Source organism: Heterodontus francisci, chromosome 13 (genome assembly GCF_036365525.1).
Source record: "Heterodontus francisci isolate sHetFra1 chromosome 13, sHetFra1.hap1, whole genome shotgun sequence".
Lineage (NCBI taxonomy): Eukaryota > Metazoa > Chordata > Chondrichthyes > Heterodontiformes > Heterodontidae > Heterodontus > Heterodontus francisci.
In genome coordinates this window covers 47,206,801-47,219,401 of record NC_090383.1, presented here as the reverse complement: position 1 = coordinate 47,219,401, position 12,601 = coordinate 47,206,801, and the positions used below count along the sequence as shown (strand labels likewise).

The 12,601-nt window shown below is 47.3% G+C and overlaps 1 protein-coding gene across 1 annotated transcript in view; it reads left to right on the top strand.

The window, feature by feature from the left end:
- Positions 1-12,601, top strand: part of LOC137376366 (synaptojanin-2-like) — a 217,607-nt gene that overhangs the window by 81,888 nt on the left and 123,118 nt on the right. Inside the window, 1 exon segment of the mRNA XM_068044775.1 lies at positions 8,436-8,497. Coding sequence (XP_067900876.1) covers positions 8,436-8,497 — 62 coding nt within the window.

The window sequence follows — 12,601 nt, the reverse complement described above, 5'->3', positions numbered from 1 at the left end:
TGGAGCTGTGAGGCTGCGGTGCTAACCATTGCACCATTGACATGCTGTTCTCCCTTCGTCAGATACAGGAGAAATGCCGTGAACAACAAATGCCGCTCTACATTGCTTTCATTGATCTCACCAAAGCCTTTGACCTCGTCAGCAGACGTGGTCTCTTCAGACTACTAGAAAAGATCGGATGTCCACCAAAGCTACTAAGTATCATCACCTCATTCCATGACAATATGAAAGGCACAATTCAACATGGTGGCTCCTCATCAGAGCCCTTTCCTATCCTGAGTGGTGTGAAACAGGGCTGTGTTCTCGCACCCACACTTTTTGGGATTTTCTTCTCCCTGCTGCTTTCACATGCGTTCAAATCCTCTGAAGAAGGAATTTTCCTCCACACAAGATCAGGGGGCAGGTTGTTCAACCTTGCCCGTCTAAGAGCGAAGTCCAAAGTACGGAAAGTCCTCATCAGAGAACTCCTCTTTGCTGACGATGCTGCTTTAACATCTCACACTGAAGAGTGCCTGCAGAGTCTCATCGACAGGTTTGCGTCTGCCTGCAATGAATTTGGCCTAACCATCAGCCTCAAGAAAATGAACATCATGGGGCAGGATGTCAGAAATGCTCCATCCATCAATATTGGCGACCACGCTCTGTAAGTGGTTCAAGAGTTCACCTACCTAGGCTCAACTATCACCAGTAACCTGTCTCTCGATGCAGAAATCAACAAGCGCATGGGTAAGGCTTCCACTGCTATGTCCAGACTGGCCAAGAGAGTGTGGGAAAATGGCGCACTGACACACTCGGACTTTTGTGTTCCGTATCAGGCCTGTGTCCTCAGTACCTTGCTCTATGGCAGCGAGGCCTGGACAACGTATGCCAGCCAAGAGCGACGTCTCAATTCATTCCATCTTCGCTGCCTTCGGAGAATACTTGGCATCAGGTGGCAGGACTATATCTCCAACACAGAAGTCCTTGAAGCGGCCAACACCCCCAGCTTATACACACTACTGAGTCAGCGGCGCTTGAGATGGCTTGGCCATGTGAGCCGCATGGAAGATGGCAGGATCCCCAAAGACACATTGTACAGTGAGCTCGCCACTGGTATCAGACCCACCGGCCGTCCATGTCTCCGCCATAAAGACGTCTGCAAACGCGACATGAAATCGTGTGACATTGATCACAAGTCGTGGGAGTCAGTTGCCAGCATTCGCCAGAGCTGGCGGGCAGCCATAAAGACAGGGCTAAAATGTGGCGAGTCGAAGAGACTTAGTAGTTGGCAGGAAAAAAGACAGAGGCGCAAGGGGAGAGCCAACTGTGCAACAGCCCCGACAAACAAATTTCTCTGCAGCACCTGTGGAAGAGCCTGTCACTCCAGAATTGGCCTTTATAGCCACTCCAGGCGCTGCTTCACAAACCACTGACCACCTCCAGGCGCGTATCCATTGTCTCTCGAGATAAGGAGGCCCAAAAGAACTGTGCCGCCCATTATCAAGTCATATTCATTTATTTCTAATTAGTCGTCAACTTATCTATTTTGTTACAAATGCTGCGTGTTTTCAGATAAACAGCCTTAAGCTTTGACTTTTTACCATTATTACTCATTCTAATTTCTGCTGCACTCTTCTGCTTATATTTTCTGCCCCTTCCTGTCACACTTTGATTACCGTTCGCCTCTTCGCTACCCTGCACCTCGGCTCTCTCGTTTTTTTTTGATTTTTTAAAATTCCCTTCAATTGAACCCTCCCCTCTACTAATTAGTTTAAAGTCCTATCTACAACTCTAGTTAGACGATTTGCCAGGACACTGGTCCCAGCATGGTTCAAATGGAGCCCATCCCAACAGAACAGCTCTCTCCTCCAGTACTGGTGCCAGTGCCCCATAAATGAGGACCCATTTCTCCCACACCAATCTTTGAGCCACACGTTTACCTCTCTAAACTTATTTACCCAATGCCAATTTGCACGTGGCTCAGGTAGTAATCCAGAGATTATTATCTTTGTGGTTATACTTTTTAATTTAGCCCCGAACTACTCATAGTCCCTCAGCAGAACCTCTTTCCTAGTCCTACCTATGTCGTTAGTACCTACATAGACCACGATAACTGGATCCTTCCCCTCCCACTCCAAGTTCCTCTCCAGCCCAGAAGAGATGTCCTTAACCTTGGCACCAGGTAGGCAACACAGCCTTCAGGACTCCCTGTCTTTGCCGCAGAGAACAGTATCTATTCCCCTAACTATGCTATCCCCTATTACTACTACATTTCTCTTTTCTCCCCCCACTTGAATGGCCCTCTGAACCACGATGCTGTGGTCAGTTTGCTCATCCTCCCTGCAGTCTGTGCCCTTGTCCACACCGGGAGCAAGAACCTTGTACCTATTGGATAAGGGCACTGGCTGAGGCACCTCCAAAGCTAAATTCTGGATCCCCATACCTGCCTCACTCACAGTCACACCTTCCTGTCCCTGACCACAGTCCAAATTTGATGTAATTAATCTAAGGGGTGTGACTGTCTCCTGAAACACAGTGTCCAGGTAACTCTCCCTCTCCCTGAAGTGTCGCAGTGTCTGCAGCTCAGACTCCAGCTCATCAACGCTGAGCTGAAGGTCTTTGAACAGCTAACACTTGCTGCCGATGTGGTCACTGTGGATCTCACCAGTGTCCACCAGCTCCCACATACTGCTGCTGTAACACATCGCCTGCCCAGCCATCTCTATTCTATTTAATTAATTAATTTGGATGTTAAATATTTTAAAAGTGAATTTCTCTCTTGCACCAAGATGCCACACTGCACACTTCTCATAGTTAGTGTACATGTACATCTTGGATGCCATTTTGGGTCCTTAGGTTGCAGAGTAGCAGCTGAAAAATGGGCACTATGCAGTAAAGGCCGGCTCGGGTCTGCAAATGAAACCTGACCCGAGCCCGACAGAACCACATCCGAACGGAGCCCGACCCAGCCCTAGTCCTTTCATTTTTTCCAGCGCCCAACCTGACCCGACCACCGGAATGTTCAGTTAACCTAGCTTCTGTTTTTCACTTTTTAAACTTGTGCAGATAAGCAACAAAAACTGTAACTGGACTTGAAAGGTTGTTTACAAAGTACATTAAGATTGGAGCCACGTACTGAAGGTGGTGATGGGGTGTGTCCGACCCGGCCCGAATGCTGGCCCCGGCAGAGCTACTCGACCCGACCCAAACCCAACACATGTTCGCTCCTGTCGGGTTTGGGTTGGGTAGCCATGCTGTACTGTGTGGCCCAATTTCTAGGCCCATATTTCCAGTTTTGAGTTTTCTGAAATAAGGAAAGCAGTACAGCTGCTTTATCCATTGTTCTAAAAGCAGTACTATATTTTAACAAAGCATCTCGTGAAGCCTTGATCTTGGTGAGTCGGGCTACACCGACTTTCCCCCAATAACATCTCCATCCTGCCAAACTCCAACAGAAATCTAGCATTTATTCTTGCAGCGCTGCCCCCACCCCTCCAGCAGTGACACATATAGTACACAGTCTAGTATTTTTTTTAAACTCTGTTAATATAACCTTTAGTTGAATGAAGTTTTGAAATTTTGAAAAATAATTGAACAGTAACTGGTAAAAGCCAAAGAACAATATGCCAGCACAGTTCAGTTCAACAGTGGAATGGGGTGGATGAATCCTGGGAACGTGGATGCAGTTTACATTTTCAAACTGTACAGCCTGATTTCAGCTGTCATAGTCACAACTCTGGGCAAACATGACCAAGCCCAAGTTTTTAGGAGCTGCTGGGAGCTTCAAGTAGAAACTTTAATAACAACATAAAAATCAAATGACAATTTTGTGGATAAACTCAATCATGTTATTATGAAATATGTAGTTTAATTTTTTTTAAATATTTTGTTTAACCATCTCAACACTCCCCCCCCCCCCCCCCCCCAACTGCCTTTTCAGCCATTAGAACATTTAGTTACTGAGGAAATCTTCGTTGGATTTTTTTCAGAAAGCATTTTGAGTGATTTGTATTAAAAAGGTGGAATTGAGTACACTGCAGGGCACTCGCTCAAAACTGTCCAGTGATTACTGCTGAAAAGTATATGGGGGAAAAATTGGATATGGCCTGTTAACGGGCGCAAGGATTACAATTAACTCACACACTTTGTTGTAATGCAGGCAGCATGCAAACTTCATGCTGTCTTCTAATTTAAATGATTGGCAGCCCAGCACTAAACATGCTGCTGAGTGGCTACATGCCACAGCACAGGCTCCAGGTTTGTGCGAGGCTAGCACCACTTAAACTAGCCTGCCTTACTTAACCCAGTCTATGCATCTTAAGGGGGAGGTGCATTCTGGTTGCAGCAAATGCTGGAAGTGGTGGGAAGACTGTCTGACCTGCAAGAAGAGTGAAAATGGCACAACAGGACAAACAGCGTGTTCCAACGTTCTTCGATGCAGCACTGGAGGCATTGGTGCAAGAGGTGTAAAGGAGGAGAGAGATCCTCTTCAGGAAGCCACCTAGACAGACATTGTGAAGGCAGTGGGAGCAAGTAACAGTAGCAGTCGATGTTAGCAATCTAACATTCTGATGAAGGGTCACTGACCTGAAACGTTAACTCTGCTTCTCTCTCCACAGATGCTGCCAGACCTGCTGAGTATTTCCAGCATTTCTTGTTTTTATTTCAGATTTCCAGCATCTGCAGTATTTTGCTTTTATTTTATATTAGCAGTCTAACCCTGAGGACCTGGATGCAGTGTAGGAAGAAGTTTAATGATCTCAGACGAGCATCCAAGGTCAGTGGATGCATCTTCAAATGCCGTATCCTTACAGATGATCCACTAGCATCACAGACTGCTCTATTTACCACCCCAGCTTCACTCACTACCAAGGTTTTCTATCAAGCACCACTCACGCCTAATATTCATAGTCATATCTCACCCTCACACATAGCATTGCTGAAAGCCTCACGCCAAGATCTCTCAGCTTGTACACACGTCCAGCAATTCAACTGTGACAGGCACATCAACCAAACACATTGCACAATACTCACTGACACACCACCCTCTATCTTGCAGGGCAGGGTGGCACATAATGCAGGCAGCAGCACCTAATTGCTGGGGACAGACACGACTGCATGTCCTCGCCCCTATGGAGGAGACGTTGCTGCCACTCATGGCTGTGGTCATGACTGAGGCCGTGGCCAGTGGTGGGGCTGAAACCATAGAAGTTGATAGTGTGTCCCGACTTAGCCCACCTTCTCATATCCCACCTTCCCCTCATCCCACAATGTCTGATATATAAACTGCAGATTGTATAAGCATGTACCTCTGCGTTTACCCTACTTCTCACCACAACCTTACCCTTGTGTCTTTCCCCTTTCGAGTACCCAAGAACTGCCAGTGCTGGTGCGGGGAAGGTAAAGTGTACGAGGAGGAGGAGACTGATGATGAAGTAACACAGTCACTTGATCTCACACTTGCAGCCATTAGCTCAGATACTGACACTGCCGTCCTATTGATCTGCTCTCAATCATCAGCAAAGTGATGGAAGGTGATTTCAACAGTGCTATCAAGTGGCACTTGTTCATCAACAACCTGCTCACCGATGCTCAATGTGGGTACCACCAGGACCACTCGGCTCCAGACCTCATTGCAACCTTGGTCCAAACATGGACAAAAGAGCTGAATTCCAGAGGTGGGACATCAAGGTGGCATTTGAGTATGGCATCAAGGAGCCCTGCTAAAAATGATGTCAGTGGAAATCCGGGGGAAAGCTGTCCTCTGGCTCGAGTCAAACCGAACACAAAGGAAGATGAGTGTAGTTGTTGGAGACCAATCTTCTTAGCCCCAGAAAATCTCTGCAGGAGTTCTTCAGGCCAGTGTCCTCGGCCCAACAATCTTCAACTGCTTCATCAATGAGCTTCCCTCCAACAGAAGGTTAGAAGTGCGGATGTTCACTCAGTGTTCAGTTCCATTTGCAACTCCTTAGATAATGCAGCAAGACCTGAACAACGTTTGGGCTTGGGCTGATAAATGGCAAGTAATATTCGCACCACACAAGTGCCAGGCAACGACTATCTCCAACAAGAGAGAATCTAACCATCTCCCCTTGACATTCAATGGCATCACCATTGCTGAAGTCCCCTCCATCAACATCCTGGGGGTTACTGTTGACCAGAAACTTAATTGGACCAGCGTTACAGATAATGTGACTACAAGAGCAGGTCAGAGGCTGGAAATTCTGTGACGAGGAACTCACCTCCTGATTCCCTCCCAAAAGCCTGCCCACCATCTACAAGGCACAAGTCAGGAGTGTGTTGGAATACTCTCCATGTGCCTGGATTAGTGCAGCTCCAACAACACTCAAGAAACTCAACACGTTCCAGGACAAAGCAGCCCGCTTGATTGGCACCCCATTCACCAGCTTAAACATTCACTCCCTCCACAACAACACACAGTGGTAGCAGTGTGTACCATCTACAAGATGTACTGCAGCAACTCGCTAAGGTTCCTTCGATAGCACCTTCCAAACCTATGACCTCTACCAGCTAGAAGAACAAGGGCAGCAGACACATGGGAACACCACCACCTGCAAGTTCCATTCCAAGTCATGCACCATCCTTACTTGGAACTATAGCGCCGTTCCTTCACTGTCAGTGGGTCAAAATCCTAGAACTCCTTCCCTCACAGCACTGTTGGTGTACCTGCCCCACATGGACTGCAGCGGTTCAAGAAGGCAAATCACCACCACCTTCTCAAGGGCAATTAGAAATTGGCAATAAATGCTGGCCTTGTCAGTGATGGCCAAATTCCATGAACGAATAAAAAAAACTATGTGAACTTTAGAGGATAGCATAGAAGTAGGGCCTGCACATGGTGAGACACCGAGTACATGTAGCCTGCAGCCAGGATAGCGGAAAGGATAATGCAGCTCCCTGGACATTGACATGGCGCACAAATTCTGCTGCAGGGGACTCATATGAGGATTTCAGTGGGGCGGCATATAGATAAAGGCATGTGCAATGAAAAGTCTGGTTCATTGGCAGGCTTGCCAGAAAGCCTGCTAAAATTGTCAAGGAGCACCTACTTGGCACAGAGCTTTGCACAAAGCTTGGTATCCATTCTTTACAGCGGGGAAGTGTGGGCAACTCCATGAAAACACTTGTGGACCCGGCCATGCCGCAGCATCTGATGGCCAATGTCTCAGCTTCTATTGCAGCACAAGCAAAAGCCACCTAATGTTTGAGTGCTGCAGTGGAAGCTCAGAGTGAAATCATGCAAGCTCAACTTGGTGCCATACAGGCTCAGACTACTGCCACCATCATGGCTGCGGATACCAATGCTTAAAGGGACTTGCAAGGTCTCACAGCAGTTCAGCAATCTGTCCTGCAACACATTACTAAAATTGCTGAGGCACCATCCTGGGGGGGGGATGGCAGTGGCTCCATGTAGGATGAACCTACTATCCTCTCTCAAGATAAACACCAATTTGTCCTCTCACAACTGCCACTTTACCAGTGCCTGCCAGCCAGCCTATGCCAAGGTGGTGCATTTTGAAGGTGGGCCTTCTAGGATCAGAGCAGTTCGAGTCATCCTGCAGGGCCATCTGCATTCTCTCCCAGTGAAAGTCAGCAGCCTTCCACAGGCCATGCTGCAACTGCTGTGTCGGAGCATCAGGGCAGGCAAAGGCACACAGAAGACAGGCCCTAAGGGAATCCACAAGGATGATTGGTTGAGTTTTGTATGGAATATTGGATGTTTTGCTGGATAAAGTTGATTTAGAATGGTTGTTTTGTGATTGCTTTTACTTCAGCATTGTGGCCAAGAGTCAGTGTGATGGTCAGTGACAGAGGGAAGGTAAGGTGTACAGAATGGGGATTTTGGGTTGTGCTCGGTGGGACTGTCATCAAATCATAGATAGGCCATCTGTAACGGGAAGGTATTGGCTGCCTGCTTCCTTATCTCTTCCTCGTCTTCCCCCGCCCATGCCTCCTGCTCCCTCTGCAAGCAGCTTGTCATCTCCTGTGTCACCTCTGCTCCATCTCCCTCTTGTGCTGCAGGCCAAGGTGGATGGTAACTTTAGCACCCATTGATTGGAAGCAAGTGGTCTAACCAGAACCTTGAAGTCAAAGCCAAGAGCTTCTCCATATATCCTTGCCAGGATATGGTGTCCAGAACTAGGTCAATAATTTGCCTTCAATTCCATGAGCTTCAACTTTAGCTACCAGTCTCTTTTATGAAGGATTTTATCAAATGTCTTCTGGAAGACTGTAAATAACTCTTTACAATTGAATGGCCAGCTGATGCTGGCAGACTGATTTTCCAGAGACCTGCATGCTCCCTTAGAAACATACCTCAGTAGGAGGGAGCAGGGAGTGAGAGAGAAAAAATTGGAGGGAAAGAAAAGGATTATGACCCTGGCCAATATACAAAGGTTTGCTAAAGTCATCTGATCTTCTGTTTCATTTTGTAGGTTGGCTCTCACCACCTGCGGCTGACCCGAGGTATCGAAGCCAATGCCCCTGCTTTCGACAGGTAATGCTTTATTGAAAATCACTCTTATGATACGAACAGTACTGAGTCTGCATATCATACAATCTTCTGATTAGAAAAATAACACTATAACAACACCACCTTGTATTTATATAGTACTTTGAGTGTAATAAAACATGCCAAGGCACTTCACAGGAACATTATAAAGCAAAATATGAAACCAAGCCACATGAGAAGATATTGAGTCTTGGCCAAAAAGGTAGGTTTTATGGAGTGTCTTAAAGGAGGAAAGCGAGGCAGAGAAGTAAAGAAGGAATTCCAAAGCTGAGTAGGCCTAGTCAGCTAAAGGCACAGCCACCAGTGGTGGAGCAGTTAAAATCGGGGATGCTCAAGAGGCCAGAATTAGAGGAACACAGGTAACTCGGAGTGTTCTGGAGCTGGAGGAGATTACGGAGGAAGAAGGCTCTGGAGGTATTTGAAACTATGGATGAGAATTTTAAAATCAAAGTGCTGCTTAACAGATAGACAGTGTAGGAAGTACAAGTAAATGGCTGCTTCACCTGGAAGGAGTGTTTGGGGCCTTGGATGGTGAGGAGAGAGGATGTAAAAGGGAAGGCATTACACCTCCTGCAATTGCATGGGAAGATGCCGTGGGAAGGGCGCCCTATGTTTTGACAATTTCCAGTTTCCTGGCCCAAACTGCCTCCTCTTCACCAAGGATGTCCAAAATCCCTATACCTCCATCCCCCAGCAGGGCGGTCTGAGTGCTCTCCGCTTCTTCCTTGAACAGAGTCTCAACCACTCCCCATCCGCCTCCCGCCCCCTCTGCCGGGCTGAACTGGTTCTCACATTGAACAACTTCTCCTTCAATTCCACACATTTCCTCCAAATTAAAGGTGTTCCTATCGGTACCTGCATGGGTCCTGGTTATGCCTGTCTTTTTGTAGGGTATGTCGAACACTCCTTGTTCCAGTCCTACTCAGGCCCCCTCCCCAACTCTTATTCTGGTACATTGATGATTGTATCAAAGAACAAAGAACAGTACAGCACAGGAACAGGCCATAAAGAGGAAGAGGGTAACCAGGGAAAGGGTTGGCCCATTCAAGGACAGAGATGGGAATCTATGCGTGGAGCCAGAGGAAATGGGTGAGGTGCTAAATGAGTACTTTGCGTCAGTATTCACCAAGGAGAAGGACTTGGTGGATGATGAGCCTAGGGAAGGGAGTGCAGATAGTCTCAGTCATCTCATTATCAAAAAGGAGGAGGTGTTGGGTGTCTTGCAAAACATTAAGGTAGATAAGTCCCCAGGGCCTGATGGGATCTACCCTAGAATACTGAGGGAGGCAAGGGAAGAAATTGCTGGGGCCTTGACAGAAATCTTTGCATCCTCTTTGGCTACAGGTGAGGTTCCAGAGGACTGGAGAATAGCCAATGTTGTTCCTTTGTTTAAGAAGGGTAGCAAGGATAATCCAGGAAATTATAGGGCGGTGAGCCTTACGTCAGTGGTAGGGAAATTATTAGAGGGGATTTACTCCCATTTGGAAACAAACGAACTTATTAGCGAGAGACAGCATGGTTTTGTGAAGGGGAGGTCGTGTCTTACTAATTTGATTGAGTTTTTTGAGGAAGTGACGAAGATGATTGATGAGGGAGGGGCAGTGGATGTTGTCTGCATGGACGTTAGTAAAGCCTTTGACAAGGTCCCGCATGGCAGACTGGTACAAAAGGTGAAGTCACACGGGATCAGAGGTGAGCTGGCAAGATGGATACAGAACTGGCTCAGTCACAGAAGACAGAGGATATCAGTGGTTGGGTGTTTTTCTGAATGGAGGGATGTGACTAGTGGTGTTCCGCAGGGATCAGTGCTGGGACCTTTGCTGTTTGTAGTATATATAAATGATTTGGAGGAAAATGTAGCTGGTCTGATTAGTAAGTTTGCAGACGACACAAAGGTTGGTGGAGTTGCGGATAATGATGAGGATTGTCAGAGGATACAGCAGGATATAGATCGGTTGGAGACTTGGGCGGAGAAATGGCAGATGGAGTTTAATCCGGACAAATGTGAGGTAATGCATTTTGGAATGTCTAATGCAGGTGGGAGGCATACAAAAAGTGGCAGAACCCTTAGGAGTATTGACAGGCAGAGAGATCTGGGTGTACTGTTCCACAGGTCACTGATGTTGCCTGGTCTGGAGGGCATTAGCTATGAGTAGAGGTTGGAAAAACTCAGATTGTTTTCACTGGAACGACGGAGGTGGAGGGGCGACATGATAGAGGTTTACAAAGTTATGAGCAGCATGGATAGAGTGGATAGTCAGAAGCTTTTTCCCAGGGTGGAAGAGTCAGTTACTAGGGGACATAGGTTTAAGGTGCGAGGGGCAAAGTTTAGAGGGGATGTGCGAGGCAAGTTCTTTACACAGAGGGTGGTGAGTGCCTGGAACTTGCTGCCAGGGGAGGTGGTGGAAGCAGATACGATAGCGACGTTGAAGAGACATCTTGACAAATATATGAATAGGAAGGGAATAGAGGGATACGGGCCCCGGAAGTGCAGAAGGTGTTAGTTTAGGCAGGCATCAAGATCGGCGCAGGCTTGGAGGGCCGAATGGCCTGTTCCTGTGCTGTACTGTTCTTTGTTCTTTATTCGGCCCTCCAAGCCTGCGCCGATCTTGATGCCTGTCTAAACTAAAACCTTCTGCACTTCAGGGGCCCATATCCCTCTATTCCCTTCCTATTCATATATTTGTCAAGATGTCTCTTCAACGTCGCTATCGTACCTGCTTCCACCACCTCCCCTGGCAGCAAGTTCCAGGCACTCACCACCCTCTGTGTAAAAAAACTTGCCTCGCACATCCCCTCTAAACTTTGCCCCTCGCACCTTAAACCTATGTCCCCTAGTAACTGACTCTTCCACTCTGGGAAAAAGCTTCTGACTATCCACTCTGTCCATGCCACTCATAATTTTGTAAACCTCTATCATGTCGCCCCACCACCTCTGTCGTTCCAGTGAAAACAATCAGAGTTTATCCAACCTCTCCTCATAGCTAATACCCTCCAGACCAGGCAACATCCTGGTAAACCTGTTCTGTACCCTCTCCAAAGCCTCCACATCCTTCTGGTAGTGTGGCGACCCGAATTGTACTCCGTATCCCAAGTGTGGCCTAACTAAGGTTCTGTACAGTTGCAGCATGATTTGCCAATGTTTATACTCTATGCCCCAACCGATTAAGGCAAGCATGCCGTATGCCTTCTTGACTACCTTATCCACCTGCGTTGCCACTTTCAGTGATCTGTGGACCTGTATGCCTGTCAATACTCCTAAGGGTTGTGCCATTTACTGTATACTTCCCACCTGTATTAGACTTTCCAAAGTGCATTACCTCACATTTGTCTGGATTAAACTCCATCTGCCATTTCTCTGCCCATTTCTGTTACTTCCAGCCTGATGCCACCACCAAATGCATCTTCCCCTCCCCTGTCAGCATTCCGAAGGGACTGTTCCCTTCGTGACACCCTGGTCCACACCTTGACTGATCTATATCCTGCTGTATCCTCTGACAATCGTCATCACTATCCGAAACTCCACCAACCTTTGTGTCGTCCGCAAACTTACTAATCAGACCAGCTACATTTTCCTCAAAATCATTTATATATACTATAAACAGCAAAGGTCCCAGCACTGATCCCTGCGGAACACCACTAGTCACAGCCCTCCATTCAGAAAAACACCCTTCCACTGCTACCCTCTGTCTTCTATGGCTGAGCCAGTTCTGTATCCATCTTGCCAGCTCACCTCTGATCCCGTGTGACTTCACCTTTTGTACCAGTCTGCCATGAGGGACCTTGTCAAAGGCTTTACTGAAGTCCATGTAGACAACATCCACTGCCCTTCCTTCATCAATCATCTTCGTCACTTCCTCAAAAAACTCAATCAAGTTAGTGAGACACGACCTCCCCTTCACAAAACCATGCTGCCTCTCGCTAATAAGTTCATTTGTTTCGAAATGGGAGTAAATCCTGTCCCGAAGAATCCTCTCCAATAATTTCCCTACCACTGATGTAAGGCTCACTGGCCTGTAATTTCCTGGATTATCCTTGCTACCCTTCTTAAACAAAGGAACAACATTGGCTATTCTCCAGTCCTCTGGG